Here is a 21,637-nt window from a genome sequence, read left to right as displayed (position 1 = left end):
GTCTCTTTCCCCTTCTCTTTCTTAGACAGCCACAAAAGACTCACGTGCAACAGAGCGAGAGCCAACGAACAGCGCACGGCACAAATAAAAAATTGAATGAAACATTTTTATAACCAAAAGAAAGGAAACGAGAAAGAGAAAGCAGCAAATGACAGAGATAGAGCAAAAAAAAAACGAAAGAAAGACAGAGTGAGGCAGATGAAGGATATTGATGGCGTGCAACAGTAAAAGCAAGCAGCAAAACAGCGGCAGCAACGGTGCGAAGAAGCAGAGCAAAACTTGCTTATCAAATATGAAGGAGCTCACAATGTGGGTCGCAGCGCGTTCCGCGCTCTTCGCTCACCTCACTATGCGACCATCGGCCATCGGGCATCGGGCATCATAAAAGCCATGAGCTCACCTAGCACAAGGTTCTGTAGCCAGCCGCACCTAAGGGTAGTTAAGTCCAAAGTTTTATGGGCAACGACAGGTGGACAGTCGGGTCAAGCGACCCAGCAACTAAACCACCCAAAAGTCGCCCAAACCACGCAAAACACACCCACTCCTATGTATCTTACAACGAATATATATATTCTTTTTGTAGTCATAAAATCGCACATTGTGTAAGTTCGGGGCAGGGCTCAACAGCGAAACAAAGAGAAAGAGAGAGAGAATGCAAAAGCGAAAGCAAAAGAGAGAGAGAGCACCACTGGGAGCAGGAGTGCGGATAGGAAGGGGATCAGTGAGAGGCAGAAGGAAGCTGCACACGTGCGGATAATAAAAAATGTTTTACTTTTCAATCGACCAATAATATGGCGTTCAATGGACAGGCCAAACGTGCGCAACCCGGACCCATAACAATGGATTGGAACACACACATGTACGCGTACACACGCGCTACAGTAGCTTCAGATACGAATACCACCAAGCTACAAATATATACATACATCGGAAACTCACACGTACGTAGTTCAATCATCGTTAAAAAGAATTTCATTTTGAAAAATGCCAGAACTTCAATAAATTATATTGCTTGGTCAGAGCCAAACCCATCGGTTCGCATCATATACAAAATGGCTCGACTCCCACCAGCTTCCACTTACCTATCGGATGACAGGAGGTAGAGGCGAAGGATGGTTGGATCTCTGTGTTGGGGGATATTTGGGGTGGGGCTTCTTTTAAGTTGTGGCTCGACTTGCTGGCACCTCTGTTATCATAACCACAATACAAAGAAAGCGGCGAGAGTGGAAAAAAATCCCAGCCCAGGTGAATCGGGTCAGCGAGGGAAGCGGCAACAAATGGTCAGCCATTGTGTAGCCACACACACACACACATACATACACAATCACATAAATATACATATACATACATATAGATGCCAGACGTGAATACTGACACTGAGATGCAGCTTAGAGTCTGGGTCTGGCCCTGGGACTGGGTCTGGGTTTGAGTCGTTGCCACATCAGGAGGAGCACGAGACAAACCAATGGCAAGCTGAAGCACGCTGCCCGGTCAATCGTTATTGGTTCGCGTAGCAATAATACATATTATATATGTACATACAGACACTCACACTCAAGCGTTTTCACACACACACTTACGTATGATATAAAAATTGTGAAATAAAAAATATCACGAGGCAAAGGAAAATGAAAAGTGGGGTTTAGTTGAGTAATGCCTTTTAACAATAGAGATCACCTGTTGTAGAAAACCAATATCTTGCAAATTTCATTTCAATCTGACTTAAATTACACTCTATAGAACCTCTTAAATCTTCTTTTCTTTCTCAGAAACTTTCAAGTCGAATTCGTTGACTTCACTATTATGAAACGCGAGAACTAGCCTTCAACTAATCTATGACTATCGCATCAAAGCCATTATTAATTATACAGGGTATTGAAAGGCGCAAATAGAAAAAAATGTGCTGTGAAGTGAAAAGTAAAAAAAAATCGATCTAACCAAAGAGAGGACACAAAGGCTAGTAAGGCGAAGGGAAAGAGCTTGCGAATGTCACGGCAAAATAGGGAGGAAGATTTGGCTCAACTTTGTTGCAACGCGACAATTTTGCTGCGCTTTCTCTCTGCGTCCACTTCACTGAATTGGATGGAATAAATTGGGAGCTCAGCGAAGGGAGAGCAGAAGCAAGCACAGAAATAGTCGAAAAAGGAAATGAACAGAAGGGGCAAGCAATGGATGAAGTCAAGGTGCCTGAGATTGTCATAATGACGCGCATTCCTGGGCGTTGCACTTGGATATTGATTGCAGCTTCTTTTGTGTCGTCTCTACAGTTTGCCAGATGCATTGAAGCACAACGCTGGCACGAAATTTGCTAATTAAGTCATGAAATTGTGAGCTCCTGACACTCGAAGACTTAAGGAAAGATTGCTTAGAGTTGGAAGACGCCTGAGACTGAGTAGAGTAAATGTCTGAAAAAAGCTATGACTCACTTAATTTGTAGTTACTATATGAATGCGAGCGAAAAGATAGATGGCGGATGCCTAGGGATTTCACTTTACTTAGCTAAAGCAAGAAATGTCAGCATTTATTTGAAAGGCAATCTGGCAAACATTTTTGACAAAATCTGTCAGAGTCACGCACATTTAGGCCCGCAGCTGAGAAGCAACTGGAGCACATTAGATGGCCCCATTTGGGATAACTAGCACATGACGTGGAGGATATCCTGGAGGCGCATACATTGGCATTGTCGTTATATCATCAGCACGGCGCAACGGCATTGACAATAAGCCAAAAAAAAGGATGCTGAAAATTATATCAATTCCCCCAGAGTGAACAAAACCAATGCGAAGGAGTTTGAGAAAATCAGATGCTTTTTTGTCGACAAGATGCGCGTCAAACTTTTTTTGTTTGCCGCAGGCATAGAGAGTTGCAAAAAAAGTGTGTATGTTGCGTGTTTAGTTGAAAAATCGCTAAAGGATAACATAAGGATTCCCCTAAGGGCATTTGGCGAGCGTACAAGTGATTTGTATGTGAATTTACATATCCATACGAACAGGTTGCTTTCCGCCACATCGTTACAGCCATCCAAATCCAAATCCCTGGGTATTTTCCAACTCGTTGAGCAGCCCCAAAAGTGTCGTCATCGTCATCGTCATGCTTTCAATACGGCTGCTAAGTTTGAATGCGTTGTGGCAATAATTTTGCATAATGTATAAGTTATAGAACAGACGGATTCAAATTGAATCTACACAGCATTGAAGCGTATCTATCGCTTTGAAAGGGATATTGAAACCGATATCTTGACAGCACATACTAATATGTACATACTCAATTAAGGCTATTCGGCGGTGAATTTAATTTTGTACTTAAATATCATACATATGTGGCCTAATTTTATTAATACCCTGTGCTGTTCTGGTAACCCTCGCATCGTAGATATCATTTATAAATTGTAATTAAAAAAACAAAAGAAAATCAAGCTAGAACTGAAATAGAAATAGAATCCGAAAATAGAAATAGAACATAGCAACACCAAGAAGCAGAAAAACAGGAAAAGCGTGAATTAGTCAACGTGCCTCATTCAGTGTCCAGTTTAGGGTGGCTTGCAGTTCGTCTGACAAAGGGACTAGCGAATTGCGGGGGGCTGCCGGGTGTACACTTACAGTGGACAGTTGCGAATTGTCTGGCAGTTTTCTGCTTGGCTCATCATTTCTGAACCTGGTGTAATAAAACTCCCCATTTGCTCATTTGGCAATTATCCCAATAAATTAGCCGCAGCCATAGTCCAAACTACGGTCAGAACCCGATTTCGTTTTCTAAATGAGCCCAAAGGGAAGGAAGCAGGAATAGCACATGAATTCGGACTTGAATTTATTCTCATTTACAGCGCTAAATACGAGTATTCTCTTGTCTACTGGCAAACGAATGTATGTACTCAGATGTTACCATAATCAGAGCTCACAAGTGGAAGACCAATTTGATTGCCAACAGTCATTATATAATAGACAGATGATTGAATGCATTTACGAGTGTATATTATTTTATACTCTGTAAGTTTCAAGTATTTAGTTCTTTTTGCGATTGCTCAGCGTAATTGAACTAGATTCCCAGATATATCGAAGGAAAGTATGATAATAACAACGACACATGAGTATATTTTTCTATGATTTTCTTTAATTCACATAGTTCTACTTATTCATGAATATTAGTTTTATATGCATTGGTCTAGTCTAGTCAAATTTGTAAAACTTGAGGCTGAGGTTATTTATTTGTAAAACAAAACAAATTCAAGAAGTTGTATAGTGTTTTTGAACAAATTATATACGACTGTAAAAACAGCAAATTTATCAAAAAAAAACTTTCAAATTTCCTTAAAATTGCCTCACTCATTCATTGCATTTGATTGATGTTCTAAAACTCTGTGCACCTCAGCTTGCTGTTTCATCAGATTTAGTGGTTCATATGTAGGAGTAGAACTAACATAGGATGGCGAGCAAAGCAAGTGGAGATGGTCGCAATGCAAATTGCAAAATAAACGAACAGTTTTCAAAACGAAACTATTGAGCCATGTAAAAGACTGCCCGGCTCTTTCCCCATCTACCAGCAACGTACTCGTAATGCTTTTCCAGCCGCTACTACTATCAATCAATCAACAAACGAACAAAACGCGTATACGCAATGTTGTCCGTACTACACCAAGGTAACAAATGAACACACACGCACTGAGTCATTGGTTGTTTCGCACTGCTTTCCAAATACCACAAAATCTATTTCGATTCGCAATCAAAATCCTAACTTCCATTTGGGAGTCAGCCTCTGCCGCTGAGCGATAGTAGGCCGCTTTTACTTTTACAATTGCAGTTGCCCCAAAAGGTGGCATAGCTGCACAGCTGCTGTCTGTTGCCCATTTCAGGCGTTGCCCGGCCCGTGGTTAGTTCCCCAATCGTGACCAACTTGTGCTTGAGTGCTTTCGTTTGTATTTAGTGGTGGACTTAAAAATACAGAAACGCCCGACGCATCCCACAAAGGCCGTGGTCGCCAATGCGTCCGGCCTCTGACGTTGAACGATAAGCCGTGGCCAACGCCACACACGCATTCACATTCACATTCACAACTACACATACACATGCACATTTGGGTCTCATTCCCATGTCCTTGTCTATTCAGTTGCCATGTTTTCCAATTTTCAGCACAGTGCATCGCACATTTGGGATTCGGATTCGTCCGAAAGCAACAACAAAGAAAAATACTCGCACGGCTTTCTCGAAATTTAGTCATTGTTCGCGAAATTGCTTATAAACGGTGCCCCGTTCCCTGATCCCCGTTCCCACTCTAACCGCTTTCAATCTGACCCGTCATGTCGACGCTTTAGCTACTGTACAATGCGAGTTTGTCCTCCCAATCTTCCTCTTCCTCTACCTCAACCTTCCCTATTCCTGTGTTGGCTTTGGCGGTTCCAAAACCGCAGAGAGCCGCTTTTTGATCGTTCGCGCAGTGGCGTAAAAATATTATTGCACTCACGCGGCCTCAACATGGCCCAACAAAAACTAAGCCCTGCGCCACCAACAATCCTCCCCTTTAGCTCTTTATTGATGGCCTTTGTGCCCAATCGCGAGTTTAGTCACTTGTAAACTAGCAAGTATCTCCACTAAAATATGAGCATGGGATGCGTTTTGGCTGAAACTTCTTTATCAAATTTGATTCACGTAACAAATGGAATTTATCAATGGAAATAACTCTGATTGGTGTAGTGAATATGAGGCAATGAGACAGTAAGTAATTTCCTTCAATATGATAATATATGCATCTCGAAAAACTTAGTTGTTCTGTTTATAATGTGATCATATATTATATAAATATATTCTAGGAAATATTGGTAATGGTACATTTTCATAACATTTATTAAGTCACAGTTTAAAATTTTCTCTTGTCTTAGATATGAATGATTTTTTTAAAAAAGAAACGTGTCTTTTTCGACTTTTGAGGTCAGAGTGCCTATGAACACTTATGTAGATCTAAGAGAATTTTGCCTTATTAAGTTTAAATATTTATGAACTTCATTCAAAAAGAAATATATGACGGTATTCGATATATTTTAAAGAACAAAAAGTGAAATCAAAAAAAAAGTTGATGATATTAAAGTCCAGCAGACTATATTGTATGTATGTATATTATTTGTATGGTTAAAATATGAATATGAGGATACCACAACTTTAGAAAAATACATTTCATTATTAGTTCTTTAAGTTTCTCTACGCGATGTATTAAACGCACCCAAAGTCGCTGTGCCCGTAACACTTATATTCCTACATTCTATAAATGTTGTATGGAATTTTGGGCCTGCTAGGGAATTCATTGTACAATAATGCAGCACGTGGAAAAATTGGTAAATAGTAAGTGTTTCTATAAAACACCTCACCTTTATTCGGTTCAATAATTGTCAGTTTATTTTAAATACATACAAAGCACGCATAAAATAAAATAAAACAAAGCAATCAGGCCATCAGCACCAGTCAAACGAATGTAAGTACTATTTACTATTTTACTGACGATACATACGTACATACATATTCATAATTGCGTAAGCCAACGGGAAGTCCAGAAATAGAAACACCTGCGATTTATACCCATATGTGTTATGGCAGATTATTAAGGGTATAACTTTTTGTTATTTATTTTATTCACTCAAATAATCCTAAAACGTACAATATTTAACACATATTCCACGTGAAACTCATCTCATAATTTCTAAATAATCCACAAGTAGCGGCAAATCTTTTGCTGAACTATCTAGAAAATATAACTAATGTTCTCGAGCAATAAGCATTATTTATGTATATCATCCTACAATCCTACAATTACAAACTGTCGCAACCTAATTATACAAAAAAGTTTTTTAAATTTTCTAATATTATAACAAAACAATAATCCTTTAAGAAATCTACAGTGAAAGGTGCTGTGAGATAACCGCTCATAAAAGCAAAATGGTGCGGTATTATTCATTAAATATACAAAATTAATATACCAAAAATATGAATATAAAAATGTAATATATTTATACATACATATACATAACATAAACCGAAATACACCAGAACAAACATATAATAATACTATATAATAAAGATTGTAACAAATAATAACATGTTCGAAGTTTTTTTATATATGTATAATATAATATATATATATATTTTTCATTGCTTCCAAGATGAAACATTTCGCATTATTGTGTTATATTTTTTTGTATCTTGTTCCATTATAGTTGTTAACCATTCATGTGTGTATGTATCCTCTAATTAGCTGCAGTCTATGTTATTTGACTTTTGAGGGCAATTACCCTTAGACGATACCCACGCTATAAAAAAGAGACATTGCTATATTTATCAAACTCAGAAATGATAATCAAAAGTTTCCTTACCTTCCCGTTTTCTACAAATGTGATTATCGAGTTGACATTGGTTTCTGAAATTACAGTGGATGAATCGCCCGTCACGAAACACAGTACCACAAATTGGGGCCAAATCTGCGGGACAATTTTTATAGCAGCTCAATCTTCTAGTTGTTCGCCTTATGGTCCTCCTAGTTGTTCTTCTAGTGGGACGCCTTGTGGTTCGTCTAGTCGGTCGCCGTGTAGTTTGTCTACTAGGCCTCCTTCTAGTCGGTCGCCTTGTAGGGCGCCCTGTGCTTCGTCTAGTTGGTCGCCTTGTGATTCTTCTAGTAGTCCTCCTAGTTGTTCTTCTAGTTGGACGCCTTGTAGAGCGCCTTGTTGTTCTTCTAGAAGTCCTCCTAGTTGTTCTTCTAGTGGAACGCCTTGTGGTTCGTCTAGTCGGTCGCCGTGTAGTTTGTCTACTAGGCCTCCTAGTTGTTCTTCTAGTCGGTCGCCTTGTAGGGCGCCCTGTGCTTCGTCTAGTTGGTCGCCTTGTGATTCTTCTAGTAGTCCTCCTAGTTGTTCTTCTAGTTGGACGCCTTGTAGAGCGCCTTGTTGTTCTTCTAGAAGTCCTCCTAGTTGTTCTTCTAGTGGAACGCCTTGTGGTTCGTCTAGTCGGTCGCCGTGTAGTTTGTCTACTAGGCCTCCTAGTTGTTCTTCTAGTCGGTCGCCTTGTAGGGCGCCCTGTGCTTCGTCTAGTTGGTCGCCTTGTGATTCTTCTAGTAGTCCTCCTAGTTGTTCTTCTAGTTGGACGCCTTGTAGAGCGCCTTGTTGTTCTTCTAGAAGTCCTCCTAGTTGTTCTTCTAGTGGAACGCCTTGTGGTTCGTCTAGTCGGTCGCCGTGTAGTTTGTCTACTAGGCCTCCTAGTTGTTCTTCTAGTCGGTCGCCTTGTAGGGCGCCCTGTGCTTCGTCTAGTTGGTCGCCTTGTGATTCTTCTAGTTGTTCTTCTAGTTGGACGCCTTGTAGAGCGCCTTGTTGTTCTTCTAGTAGGGCGCCTTGATGTTCTTCTAGAAGTCCTCCTAGTTGTTCTTCTAGTGGGATGCCTTGTGGTTCGTCTAGTCGGTCGCCGTGTAGTTTGTCTACTAGGCCTCCTAGTTGTTCTTCTAGTCGGTCGCCTTGTAGGGCGCCCTGTGGTTCGTCTAGTTGGTCGCCTAGTGATTCTTCTAGTAGTCCTCCTAGTTGTTCTTCTAGTTGGACGCCTTGTAGAGCGCCTTGTTGTTCTTCTAGTAGGACGCCTTGATGTTCTTCTAATAGTCCTCCTAGTTGTTCTTCTAGTAGTCCTCCTAGTTGTTCTTCTAGTTGGACGCCTTGTAGAGCGCCTTGTTGTTCTTCTAGAAGTCCTCCTAGTTGTTCTTCTTGTGGTTCGTCTAGTCAGTCGCCGTGTAGTTTGCCTAGTAGGCCTCCTAGTTGTTCCTCGCCTTGTGGCTCTAATCGTTGTTCGTCTTGTAGGAGGTCTGGCTGATCTGGGAGGGCGGCCAGGTCTGCCAGGTCTTCCTGGTAATGAGCCTGGCCTTCCCGGTAGTCTACCAGGTCTAATTCTTTGGGCGTTTATGGAATTGACCACATACAGGACCACGATGAGAAGTAACAAAATTGTAACTAGTTTCATCTTAATGAACTGTCTGATTGTTTGGGATACTCGGTCGACTTATATACACATTCAAACAAAAGAGCCTCACAAAAATTATTGAAAAGAAAAAATCCGTTTAATTACCTACTGGAATAATAAAATTCTATATAAATAAAAACCCTAAATTTTTGTGTTCGTTTCAGATGTATTTATAAATTTATAGTATTTCAATAAACACTATACTTCCGAATTACAAAAGAATAATTTTGTATGTTTTGAATTTTGAATACCCTTAAAGAAAATAATTTCTTGGCATATTAGTTCACCAATAAGACTTGTTTTTTTAGTTAAACATATTTTTAATTCCCAGTATACACAAATCGTTTTGTATTTTATTGTTGATTCCCAAACTATGCGCAGTCTCTGTTGCTGGACTTCTGAGCGCAGTTACCGCGGGTTGATGTCCAAACTATGAAATAAAATATTATTTCTCACAGTCACGTTTAACTATTGCGTTTTTAACACTTACCTTCCCGTCTTTGACAGCTGCGATTATCAAGGTTACATTGATTGCTAAAATTACAGTTTATGATCCTTCCGTCTCGAACGACTGTTCCACAAACAGGTTGGAAGTCATCTGTACATACTTCATTGCAGCTTGGTCTGCTAGTAGTCCGCCTTGTTGTCCGCCTTGTTGTTCTTCTAGTGCTACGTCTTGTAGTTCTTCCAGTTGTCCGTCTCGTAGTTCTTCTAGTGCTACGTCTCGTAGTTCTTCCAGTAGTCCGTCTCGTTGTTCTTCTAGTGCTACGTCTCGTAGTTCTTCCAGTTGTCCGCCTCGTTGATCTTCTAGTGGTACGTCTCGTTGTTCTTCCAGTAGAACGTCTTGTAGTTCGTACCGTAGTACGCCTTGTAGTAGGTCTAGGTCTAGGTCTACCTGGTGATGTTCCAGGTGGTCGAGGTGGTCTGCGTCCTTGCGCGTTCACCGAAGTAACCACATACAGGACCACCACGAGGAGCAATACAACTGTGACTAGTTTCATGATGAACTACAGTCTGGTTTACAGTGATATTTGCTTGACTTATATAGACCAGTCGATACCCATGTAAACAAAACACCAGCAATACAATTGTTAACCAAACAAAAGAATTATAAATATGTTCTTCACTTAATTGATTCAACTATTATTCAATTGAATCTTCTTAATGCTTAGATTTTATATGTTGGTATTTATAAACTTCTTGAACGTTGTTAAACCTTTTTGACAATACTATTAAAGAAAGATATAAAATCGTCACCGCTGATTTCCTTCGCGTGCCGTATTACATGCTCATCACTGGTTTTTATCATAGGCTTTCTTTCGTCAATCGAGAATTGCTGTAGTAATACTAATTCATTTAGCCTTATTCTACTGAATTATGAAGACACACAAAGGCACAGTGCTCATCCAGACGTAATATCACCACTTCAAAGGCCAGGCATTTTTTGCCAGAAGTCAGACTTTTATACTTCAATCCCATAAGAATTTATCACTCAATTAGACTGGGAATCTAGAGGATTTTGCCACATTGTATAATTTAACTTCCATTATAAACATTTTCAGATGTAGTTTTGTGAGGTGTACATACATTTATAAAATAATGAAAGATTTTTTATGGTTTAATCTCTATTGAACAAACACACACCGCAGAAATTAATATTTTATGTTTAATTACCGAACCGAGTATCGTACAAAAAGAGTCGGCTTTAAAGTGTCCGTACAGTGTACATGACTGTAAGGTCGTCGCTACCCATTTTCAATAAAACTAAAACAGTTAAAACAATACACTAAAATATACCGCAAGCTATATTTAGTTTATTTATATACTACCAGGCAGCGTGCAATAATAATAAGTGTTGTCAAGAATTATCCAGCTGTATCTTTTCTGAGATCTAAATATTCATATGAATGGACAATTCGACTGTTGACGCTGATGAAGAATACAAGGATGAAACAAACAACAGTTCCACTCTTTCGAATGGAATCATTAATTCACTTCATGGTGCCACAGTGTATTGTCTAAAAATTTTTATGAAAAAAAAAACTATCCATAAAGAGTGTTCAATTTGTGATTAAAATAGTTTAAAAAAAACCAGGCCTACAAACGAACGTGGCTTTATATCTAGGCTGTTGACGCTGATCAAAAATTTGCATACTTTCTGTGGTCGGAGATGACTTCTTCTGCCTCTTACATATACACTCCGCTTCATCAGGTTAGCGCCCCCTTTTTCATTGTTTTATTTTCCGCTATTACTATTGTTCAGCTGCACGCAGTTTTGCAGTTTTTGTTTTGTTTTGATAATCATCATATGTGCTCTTTACCACATCGAAAGAAATTTCGGGTTTTCCCAAATTAAGCAACGAACGTTTATTAAAGGGGGTCGCTAGCCTGATAACGCGCAGTGTATTTCCATTTTGCAAATTATAATATCACCCTATTACCATTTACTAATGTACCAATGTACTTTTTAATTGTTTTTATTTTAAAATTCCTTCTATCATTTTATAAAACAAGTAAGAAAGCTATAGTCGAGTGTACTCGACTGTGAGATACCCGCTACCCATTTTGAATAGAAGCCATATATTTTGCGGTATTATTCTCAAAATATACCAAAAATACTAAAAAAATCTAACAAATGGTATATGTGGTATATCGATATAGTACCGCATTCAAAATATACCATAGACGGCACAATATACCAGATTGTCAGCCAAAGCAACTAAGACCCCTAGTAAGTAGGCGTTTTTGCCCATACAAAAGTATTTCTTTATTAACTTCGACAATTTTTATCTGATCGCAACCAAATTTTCAGGAATCATAATTCGCAACTCTAGCTTGTTATTCAGACAGACAGACGGACATGACTAGATCGTCTCGGCTGTTGACGCTGATCAAGAATATATATACTTTATATGGTCGGAGATGCCTCCTTCTACCTGTTCCATACATTTCCTGCCGGCACAAAGTTATAATACCCTATGGGTAGCGGGTATAAAAAGACAAAAATATTTTTTAAGCCATTAATTATTTTTTTATCATTTAAACATAATCTTTTCATATCAGTCGTTTTGTATTAGATTAAGCACAGTCTCTGTTGCTGGACTTTTGAGCGCAGTTACCGCTTCTGGATATCCACACTGTAACGACAAATATTATTTATCAATATCATCGATAACAATCTATCCCTTATAACTCACCTTCCCGTCTTCGACAACTGTGATTATCCAGATTACATTGATTGCTGAAATTACAGTTTATGAACCTTCCCTCCCGAAAAACTGTTCCACAAACGGGTTGAACGTCTGGTAGACAATAATCATCGCAACTTGGTCCTGTAGTGGTACGTCTCGTTGGTCGTGGCATGGTACGTCTCGTTGGTCCTGTAATGGTACGTCTCGTTGGTCCTGTAGTGGTACGTCTCGTTGGTCCTGTAGTGGTACGTCTCGTTGGTCCTGTAGTGGTATGTCTCGTTGGTCCTGTAGTGGTACGTCTCGTTGGTCTTGTAGTGGTACGTCTCGTTGGTCGTGGCGTAGTACGCCTTGTAGTAGGTATAGGTGGTCTGCGTCCTTGCGCGTTCACCGAAGAAACCACATACAGGACCACCACGAGGAACAATACAACTGTGACTAGTTTCATGATGAACTACAGTCTGGTTTACAGTGATATTTGCTTGATTTATATAGACCAGTCAAAACCCAGGTAAACAAAACACCAGCAATACAATTTCGTGTTTTCCCAAATTAAGCAATAAACGTTTATTAAAGGGGGTCGCTAACCTGATAACGCGCAGTGTATTTCCATTTTGCAAATTATAATACTACCTTATTACCACTTATTAATGTACCAATTTACACTTTAATTTTTTTTATTTTAAAATTCCTTCTATCATTTTATAAAAAAAGACAAAAATATTTTTAAAGTCATTAATTATTTTTTTATCATTCAAAAATAATCTTTTCATATCAGTCGTTTTGAATTAGATTAAGCACAGTCTCTGTTGCTGGACTTTTGAGCGCAGTTACCGCTCCTGGATATCCACACTGTAACGACAAATATTATTTATCAATATCATCGATAACAATCGATCCCTTATCACTCACCTTCCCGTCTTCGACAACTGTGATTATCCAGATTACATTGATTGCTGAAATTACAGTTTATGAACCTTCCCTCCCGAAAAACTGTTCCACAAACGGGTTGAAAGTCTGGTGGACAATTATCATTGCAGCTCGGTCCTGTTGTGGTACGTCTCGTTGTCCTTCTTGTAGTACGTCGTGTTGTTCTTCCAGTGGTACGTCTCGTTGTTCTTCCAGTAGTACGTCTCGTTGTTCTTCCAGTGGTACGTCTCGTTGTTCTTCCAGTAGTACGTCGTGTTGTTCTTCCTGTGGTTCGTCTTGTTGTTCTTCCAGTGGTACGTCTCGTTGTTCTTCCAGTGGTACGTCTCGTTGTTCTTCCAGTGGTACGTCTGGTTGTTCTTCCAGTAGTACGTCTCGTTGTTCTTCCAGTGGTACGTCTGGTTGTTCTTCCAGTTGTACGTCTTGTTGTTCGTAAAGTAGTACGTCTTGTGGTTCGTCTAGTTGTAGGCCTTGGCCCAGCTGCCGCTGTACCCGGTGATCTAGTTGCTTGGGCATTCGCCGAAGCGGCCACATACAGGACTACCACAAAGAGCAACACAACTGTGACTAGTTTCATGACGAACTACTTTCTGATTTACAGCAACTATCTGGTCGATTTATATAGAGATATCGATACCCGCGTAAATACAACTCCAACAAAACAATTGTTAAACAAACAAAAGAATTTTGAATGCGATCTTCGCATAACTGAATAAACTACCATTTAATTTCGTCTTTCCATTGTTTGCAATTCAGATGTATTTACAATTTCATTAAATTTTATTTATATTTTTAGAATATCATTCTATATTACACAAGGATATATATATATATATATATATATATATATATATATTGTACTGGAAGTAAGTTATGTACTAGTTATTACCTAAGTCATCAAATCAATCTTATTAGAAACATAAACAATTTCGATTATCCGCCTGGGTGATATTTCCAATTACTTGAATTTAAATTGCGGCCACTTTTTATGAAATTTACGCAATAGCGTTAGATAGATTGCAATTATCAATATAAACACAATTGCATTTAACTCTTTAATCTTTGACTTCATCATCCGTTTTCATGAATTCTGGGAGACTTTATCCCAACCTAGATGGCTTGTAGCATTAATTTACTTTAATAAACCAGAAGAAAATTATAGCTCAATTTCTTATAGTCTCTGAGATCTAGGTGTTCATACAGACGGACGGACAGACAGACAGATGGACATGGCTAGATCGTCTCGACTATTGATGCTGATCAAGAAAATAATATATCCACTTCCCATAATAATTTCTCGTATGTGACACATACTCATAATTATTCCCCTTTCTTCCAAATTCTTTCCCACAGATCATATTGTAAACATAAACTCGTAGCGACGGCGACCAATTGTCACAAACAAAACGATCCTATTACATTTGCAATCATGCCACTTTCAAAAGTCCAAAGTCAATTAAAATTTTTCACTTGCAACTTGAGGACTCAGCATTAATGCACTAACACATACACCAAACATTACACAAATGTATGTTAGCTTTAAGAAGTTTCATGTTAAAGCTCAAAGGTCAGCATATTGTGAAATTAGTTTTTAAAGACACTTTCCTCACTTAAGACGCGTAGCCCGCGAACTTATAAATACCAATAGAGTTAGTCTACCAGTAAATAAAAATAAATCGTTGTTGTTTTTTTTTTTACTATTCGTGATCCGCGAATACATAATTGGCGCAGCCGGTAGGATATAGTGATTAATCGTAATAGTGATTAATCAAGAAACAGTCGTGACCGCTAAAGGACTCTAACATTGTCCAGGTTAAATGCGTATAACGTTGTGAACTATACAAAACATATCCGCCTACAAAAATCTACGTGCGTATTATCAAAACGGTTAAACAAACAAACATTGTGAACCCGATATAATAAACATCAAAAAACCCGTAGTAAAAAACCACGTGTGTGTGAACTAATAACCACCAACAAAGGCAGTTGAACTTTCGGAAGCACACCTAAACCAGTGCTTAAACCAAATCAAACATGTGCCAGCTTTTGACAATGGTGCAGAAAATTTGTCAGCCTTTATCAAAAGGATAGACTTCATTCTATCCCTATATACAACAAGATGTGTACGTCAAAACAGCGTAATTTTCGGAGCCATCGAAAGGCAGTTAGACGGAGAAACCTTGAGAACAGCCCAAGTGTCGCAGTCCAATAACTGGATATCACTAAGATAATCGCTAATCGAGGAGTTTAAAACACAGACACCTTATGAAGAATTGATGTAAAGACTCTACAACACCAACTGGAACGGAAGTCTACGTAAGTTTGTCGAAGAACTCGAACGCAAATCTTATATAATCAGTAATAAGTTAGCATTAGTTAACGATCCCAGTACTAAAATATTATACACAAACGCATTAAAAACAACCGCTAAGAATGTAAAAACCAGGAAATTACCTGACAGAATATACATGACCTTAGCAAGGCATGATATCACTACAATAAGCAAATTAAAAGCTATTGCTCAAGCAGAAGGGATTTATGAATCTTATCACCCTAAAAGCGAAAACAACAATCGCAGAAATCAAAGTAGATCATATGCACATTATTCATCAAATAATTTTTATTCAAATCATACGTCCAATTCAAAATCACAAAATAACCATTCAAATCAAAATAATCAGAGCTTTCATCAATAGTTCAATCAAAAAGTAAAAGAAGCTCAAAGTCAAAACCCTTATAATTATTCAAGGAACAGCTCAACTAGCCGTGAGCCTAACCCACCAGTAAAAAGTCAAAGAGAAAGCCAAAGTGGTCTGTTTAAAATGGAACATGGTGAAAATTTTCATCAAAGTGCCTCGGACCAAAGTGCGGAATAAACACTCCATATATAAAAATTAAAATGAATGAAGTAAACCTAAATAAATCTTATAAAAGAAAATATTTTCGGTTGTCCAACCTACTCGTATATAGTAAAAACCCAATCAATGTCCAAACAATAAATGGCATCACTGAGTTATCAGAAAATATATTTTTCGGACCTAGTAGAGTTTGTCCTATAAAACAAAAATTTTATGTTCAAAACTTCTCTGAAAATTGCGATATGTTATTAGGAAGGGAATATTTAAAAGCCAGTAAATCTCAAATCGACTACGAACGGAACAGTCACATTAGGACCCTACAAATTCACATTTCAAAATAGTGAAGAAAACTCCGAGGAAACTTATATATGTACATAGATAACCATTCAAATCCACCCTTAACCGAAGATAGACCCTTCAACTTCGCAATCGAAGACGAACTAAAAGAGTGTAATGAGTTCAGATTAGAACATCTTAACACAGAAGAAGTGGAAAAATTAAAAAAGGTTTTATATGAATTTAGCGACATTCAGTACAGGGAAAGTGACAATTTGACTTTCACTAGTACGATCAAGCATTCGATTCAAACAAAACACGAAGACCCAACATACAAAAGACCTTACAAATATCCACAGGCTTATGATCAAGAGGTCAACAAACAAATCAATGAAATAATAGACCAGGGTATAATTAGAAAATCTAAATCCCCTTATTGTTCACCCATCTGGATTGTTCCAAAGAAAATGGACGCTTCAGGAAAACAAAAATTCTGGTTAGTCATAACCATTGATGACAAATTTCTCATACCAAATATGGATGAGATGCTACATAAATTAGGCAAATGCCAATACTCTACAATATAATACAATACTTTATCGTGCAAAGGGCTTCCAACAAATTCAAATGGATTCCGACTCAATTGCAAAAAACCCCTTTCAACCAAGCATGGTCACTACGAATTCACTCGTATGCCCTTTGGGCTTAAAAATTCTCCAGCTACTTTCCAGCGCTGCATGAATAACTTACTTGAAGATTTGATCTCCAAAGATTGTCTTGCTTACTTAGATGATATCATTATTTGCTCCACTTCATTGGAGGAACATATATTCTAGAAGCGAATTTGAAATTACAACTTGACAAATGTGAGTTCATGAAGAAGGAAACTGATTTCCTTGGGCATGTAATCACCACGCAAGGTATAAAATCAAATCCGAACAAAACAAGTAAGAAAGCTACAGTCGAGTGTACTCGACTGTGAGATACCCGCTACCCATTTTGAATAAAAGAAATATATTTTGCGGTATTTTCTCAAAATATACCAAATATACTGCAAAAATACTAAAAATATACCGAATGATATATTTGGTATATCGACATAGTACCGTATTCAAAATATACCATAGACGGCACAATATACCAGATTGTCAGCCAAAGCAACTAAGACCCCTAGTAAGTAGGCGTTTTTGCCCATACAAAAGTATTTCTTTAATAACTTCGACAATTTTTATCTGATCGCAACCAAATTTTCAGAAATCATAAATACTATAGTTATTTTTGTATATACCATTCGGAACTCTAGCTTTAAAATTACGCTTGTTATTCGATTTTTTTGATTTGCGGGGGCGGAAGTGGGCGTGGCAAAAATTTGAAACAAACTTGATCTGCATGCAAACATAACAAATGCTGCCGAAAAAAATTATAGCTCTATCTCTTATAGTCTCTGAGATTCAGTGTTTCATACGGACAGACGGACAGACACACAGACGGACAGACGGACATGGCTATATCGTCTCGGCTGTTGACGCTGATCCAGAATATATATACTTTATAGGGTCGGAGATGCCTCCTTCTACCTGTTACATACATTTCCTGCCGGCACAAAGTTATAATACCCTTCTACCCTATGGGTAGCGGGTATAATCAAGGCTATTGTTGAATTTCCAATACCTAAAACACCAAAGGAAATCAAGTCATTTCTAGGTCTATGCGGATTTTACCGCAAATTCATTCCCAATTTTGCAAACATTGCAAAGCCTATGACAATTAAATTAAAGAAAAATGCCACTATAAATATAAAAGACCCCACATATATGTCTGCATTCGAAAAATTCAAAGTTTTAATCACGTCTGATCCGATATTAGTTTATCCAAATTTCGAGAAACCATTCTCATTAACAACCGATGCTAGCAACTTCACTATAGGCGCCGTTCTGTCAAAAGAACACAAACCAACTTGCTATGCAAGTCGAACTTTAAACGAACATGAATCAAACTATTCAGCTATAGAAAAAGAACTATTAGCTATTGTGTGGGCAACTAAATATTTGCGTTCTTACCTATTCGGTAGGAAATTCCAAATCCTAAGTGATCATAAACCATTAGTTTGGCTCAGTAATATTAAAGAACCAAATATGAAATTACAAAGATGGAAAATCCGATTAAATGAGTATGATTATCAAATCAAATATTTACCAGGAAAAGAGAATAATGTAGCAGATGCACTTTCGCGTATCAAAATAGAAGAGAATTTCCTAGGAGAAGATGCAGTTAGCACAGGAGCAACTATACATAGCGCTCAAGAAGATAGTTTAACAGACAAATAGAATTTTTAAAAGGTGATGACAACAAAGTCGAGACAACTCGCTATTTCGATAAGCTAAACATTAAAATTTCTTATAAAGAAATGACCAATCAATACGCCAAGGATATGATAAAAGAATTTCTTTGCTCGAAAAAGAGTATTGTCTATTTTCTCAATGAAATAGATATTCCAATTTTTCAAAGAGCTTATTTAGAAATAATAAGTCCGAATAATCTAATAATAATAACAATATCGAAAAAATAAATGATGAAACAAATGTTCAAGAGACATTAAGCAATCTGCAAAGTTTAGATGAGTCCTTTGACATTGTTCAAAATTAAACAAGGAAAACATTTTCCTTATTTCAAGTATCTGATCATGAATCATCGTCATCAAGTGACGCGCAAAAAAGAAGGTCAAAAAGAGCAGACGTTCAAACACGTCGGTATCCTCAAAGACAATACAATAAACAAATCAAGTCATTCATTTAATGAAATGAATGAAATGGTAAACTTAGACAATCTGGAACAACAAATTGTTCAAGACATAATAACAAAGCATTCTAAAATTCAAACGTGTTTTCCCTTTAGAACAGATATCAAAGGAGAATTTAGAACGTTGAATGATGATGCAATATACTGTAAACAATATCCTTATCCGCATTCAGTTAACAGTTTTGTTAATAAGAAAATTAATAAAAAACAAGTAAGAAAGTTACAGTCGAGTGTGCTCGACTGTGAGATACCCGCTACCCATTTTTAATAAAGGCAAAATATTGCGGTATCATTTTGAAAATATACCGAAAATACTTTAAAAAAGTACTAAAAATATACCAAATGATATGTTTGGTATATCAATATAGTACCGCATTCAAAATATACCATAGACGGCTCAATATACCAGATTGTCAGCCAAAGTAACTAAGACCCTTATAAGTAGGCGTTTTTGCCCATACAAAAGTATTTCTTTTATAACGCTTGTTATTCGATTTTTTTGATTTGCGGGGGCGGAAGTGGGCGTGGCAAAAATTTGAAACAAACTTGATCTGCGTGCAAACATAACAAATGCTGTCGAAAAAAAATTATAGCTCTATCTCTCGTAGTCTCTGAGATCTAGGTGTTCATACGGACAGACGGACGGACACACAGACACACAGACACACAGACGGACATGGCTAGATCGTCTCGGCTGTTGACGCTGATCATGAATATATATACTTTATAGGGTCGGAGATGCCTCCTTTTACCTGTTACATACATTTCCTGTCGGCACAAAGTTATAATACCCTTCTACCCTATGGGTAGCGGGTATAAACATAATAAGACCCAGTAAAAGTCCCTACAATTCTCTAGTATGGTTAGTAGGATAGAAAGGCTTTAACGACGACGGTACTCGAAAAAATCGGCTAGTAATCGATTTCAAAAAATTGAACGAAAATACTATTCGGAACAGGTATCCAATGCCTGATCCTGCTTTCAACAATAGATTTAAAATCAGGTTTTTATCAAATTCTGATGAAAAACGAAGACATTGAAAAAACAGCAATTTCCATCAACAATGGAAAATATGAATTTCTCCGATTACCATTCGAATTAACAAATGCACCAAGAATCTTTCAGAGACCAATGGATAATACTATATCTTACGAGATAAAATGGGCAAAACTTGTCACATTTACATAGGCGACATAATAGTGTTTTCAGAAACCGCCAAACAACATTCGGATGATTTACAAGAAATCATTGAAATCTTATTCAATGCAAACATGAAAATTTCATTAGAGAAATCTAAATTTTTCCGAAAAGAAATAGAATTTCTTCGATATATAGTATCCCATAAAATTATAAAAACAGACCCTCAGAAGGTTAAAACAATCGTAGATTTTCCTCCGCCTAACAATAGAAGAGAACTACGAGGTTTCTTAGGACTTACCGGATATTACAGGAAATTTGTAAACAACTATGCAGCCATAGCTAAACCATTAACCAAATATTGGCAAAGGAAAACAGAAATAACACTTGACGAAGAGGCAATACAACCCTTTCAAAATTTGAAATCCCAGTTAATTAGAAAAGTTGTATTAACACAGCCAGATTATTTAAAGAAATTTGTCCTTACAACAGACGCATCCGATCTTGCTATAGGAGCCGTACCTTCCCGAGATAATAAACCAATTATCTTCGTCTCCAAAACTCTGAACAAAACATATGAAATTATGCAACCAACGAAAGGGAATTATATGCCATTGTCTGGACATTAAAAAATCTCAGAAATACGGAGTAACCAAATTTATCAGCCCAATTTAAATCAAGTATGAATCGCGCAGGCTTAACAATTTATTTTGCAGACCCCAGACATAGTTTAACCAATGGTGAAGTAGAAAGAGTTCATTCAACATTGATTGAAATTTCTCGTTGCAATTTAAAATAATGGATCCTTCCGATGTCATATACAAAGTGGCAAAAGAGTACAATAATACTATTCAATCAACAACCCAGCAAAAACCAATAAAACAGAACATGACAACTTACCAGCCAAACTTCAAACAGATCAAGACAAAATGTTAGAATACCATAATGAAAAAAGAACATCCAAAAATTATCGTGTGGGAAAAGTATTTTACGAGAAAAAACATGGTGAAAGAAATAAATTAAGTAAGAAAGCTACAGTCGAGTGTACTCGACTGTAAGATACCCGTTACCCATTTTGAATAAAAGAAATATATTTTGCGGTATTTTTCCCAAAATATTCCGATTATACTGTAGTATGTGCATATATTGGGAGAACACTGTTCCAAATATGAACAGTTAAGCAGCGACGCTTTCGTTACAGTTAACTGCAATGCTTTGTCGCTTTGCATTCCGACTCGAGTGCATGCATATGTATATGCACATAAGATTCTTTCTCTCTCTCGCTAATATGTTTTGTCGCATATTCTTAGAATACATAGTTATGAATGATCTTAGCCTAAGTACATAATTAGAAAAGCACGCGGTGAAGCCGTCGATGCCGGCAGTGAAGCTGCTGCATAGTTATGTATTACATTTTATATTATGCAGCAGCTTCGCTGCCGGCATCGACGGCTTCACCGCGTGCTTTTCTAATTATGTA

At 37.6% G+C, this 21,637-nt stretch overlaps 4 protein-coding genes across 4 annotated transcripts; all 4 read right to left on the bottom strand.

Annotated features, from left to right (window-relative positions):
- Nucleotides 1–7,504: 7,504 nt before the first annotated feature.
- Nucleotides 7,505–8,972, bottom strand: LOC132784446 (involucrin-like). The gene is made up of 2 exons (XM_060790072.1): nucleotides 8,891–8,972; nucleotides 7,505–8,730 (listed from the first exon to the last, which is right to left on the bottom strand). Exons 1-2 carry the CDS (start codon nucleotides 8,970–8,972, stop codon nucleotides 7,505–7,507), a joined length of 1,308 nt encoding a protein of 435 aa, XP_060646055.1.
- Nucleotide 8,973: 1 nt separating this feature from the next.
- On the bottom strand, nucleotides 8,974–10,741 carry LOC132795328 (salivary glue protein Sgs-3-like). Its single transcript, XM_060805991.1, has 2 exons — nucleotides 9,463–10,741; nucleotides 8,974–9,402 (listed from the first exon to the last, which is right to left on the bottom strand). The coding sequence occupies exons 1-2, from the start codon at nucleotides 9,971–9,973 to the stop codon at nucleotides 9,344–9,346; spliced, it is 570 nt and encodes a 189-aa protein (XP_060661974.1). The 5' UTR covers nucleotides 9,974–10,741; the 3' UTR covers nucleotides 8,974–9,343.
- Nucleotides 10,742–11,961: 1,220 nt separating this feature from the next.
- LOC132795337 (integumentary mucin C.1-like) lies at nucleotides 11,962–12,632 on the bottom strand. The gene is made up of 2 exons (XM_060806002.1): nucleotides 12,170–12,632; nucleotides 11,962–12,109 (listed from the first exon to the last, which is right to left on the bottom strand). The coding sequence occupies exons 1-2, from the start codon at nucleotides 12,606–12,608 to the stop codon at nucleotides 12,051–12,053; spliced, it is 498 nt and encodes a 165-aa protein (XP_060661985.1). The 5' UTR covers nucleotides 12,609–12,632; the 3' UTR covers nucleotides 11,962–12,050.
- Nucleotides 12,633–12,714: 82 nt separating this feature from the next.
- LOC132795321 (salivary glue protein Sgs-3-like) lies at nucleotides 12,715–13,918 on the bottom strand. Its single transcript, XM_060805977.1, has 2 exons — nucleotides 13,073–13,918; nucleotides 12,715–13,012 (listed from the first exon to the last, which is right to left on the bottom strand). Exons 1-2 carry the CDS (start codon nucleotides 13,662–13,664, stop codon nucleotides 12,954–12,956), a joined length of 651 nt encoding a protein of 216 aa, XP_060661960.1. The 5' UTR covers nucleotides 13,665–13,918; the 3' UTR covers nucleotides 12,715–12,953.
- Nucleotides 13,919–21,637: the final 7,719 nt, after the last annotated feature.

Source organism: Drosophila nasuta, chromosome 2L (assembly GCF_023558535.2).
Source record: "Drosophila nasuta strain 15112-1781.00 chromosome 2L, ASM2355853v1, whole genome shotgun sequence".
Taxonomy (NCBI): Eukaryota; Metazoa; Arthropoda; class Insecta; order Diptera; family Drosophilidae; genus Drosophila; species Drosophila nasuta.
The sequence above is the reverse complement of the archived record's forward strand: the minus strand, read 5'-3'. Positions and strand labels throughout refer to the sequence as shown.

Bases quoted from the DNA above. Each gene is read 5' to 3' on its own strand.
- LOC132795321 (XM_060805977.1), bottom strand. From the start codon at position 13,664: ATGAAACTAGTCACAGTTGTGTTGCTCTTTGTGGTAGTCCTGTATGTG. The intron at 13,013-13,072 runs GTGAGTGATAAG...TTGTCGTTACAG, and splicing joins CAGTTGTCGAAGACGGGAAG to TGTGGATATCCAGGAGCGGT.
- LOC132795328 (XM_060805991.1), bottom strand. From the start codon at position 9,973: ATGAAACTAGTCACAGTTGTATTGCTCCTCGTGGTGGTCCTGTATGTG. The intron at 9,403-9,462 runs GTAAGTGTTAAA...TTTATTTCATAG, and splicing joins CAGCTGTCAAAGACGGGAAG to TTTGGACATCAACCCGCGGT.
- LOC132784446 (XM_060790072.1), bottom strand. From the start codon at position 8,972: ATGAAACTAGTTACAATTTTGTTACTTCTCATCGTGGTCCTGTATGTG. The intron at 8,731-8,890 runs GTAGACTACCGG...GCGACTGACTAG, and splicing joins CGCCCAAAGAATTAGACCTG to ACGAACCACAAGAAGAACAA.
- LOC132795337 (XM_060806002.1), bottom strand. From the start codon at position 12,608: ATGAAACTAGTCACAGTTGTATTGTTCCTCGTGGTGGTCCTGTATGTG. The intron at 12,110-12,169 runs GTGAGTTATAAG...TTGTCGTTACAG, and splicing joins CAGTTGTCGAAGACGGGAAG to TGTGGATATCCAGAAGCGGT.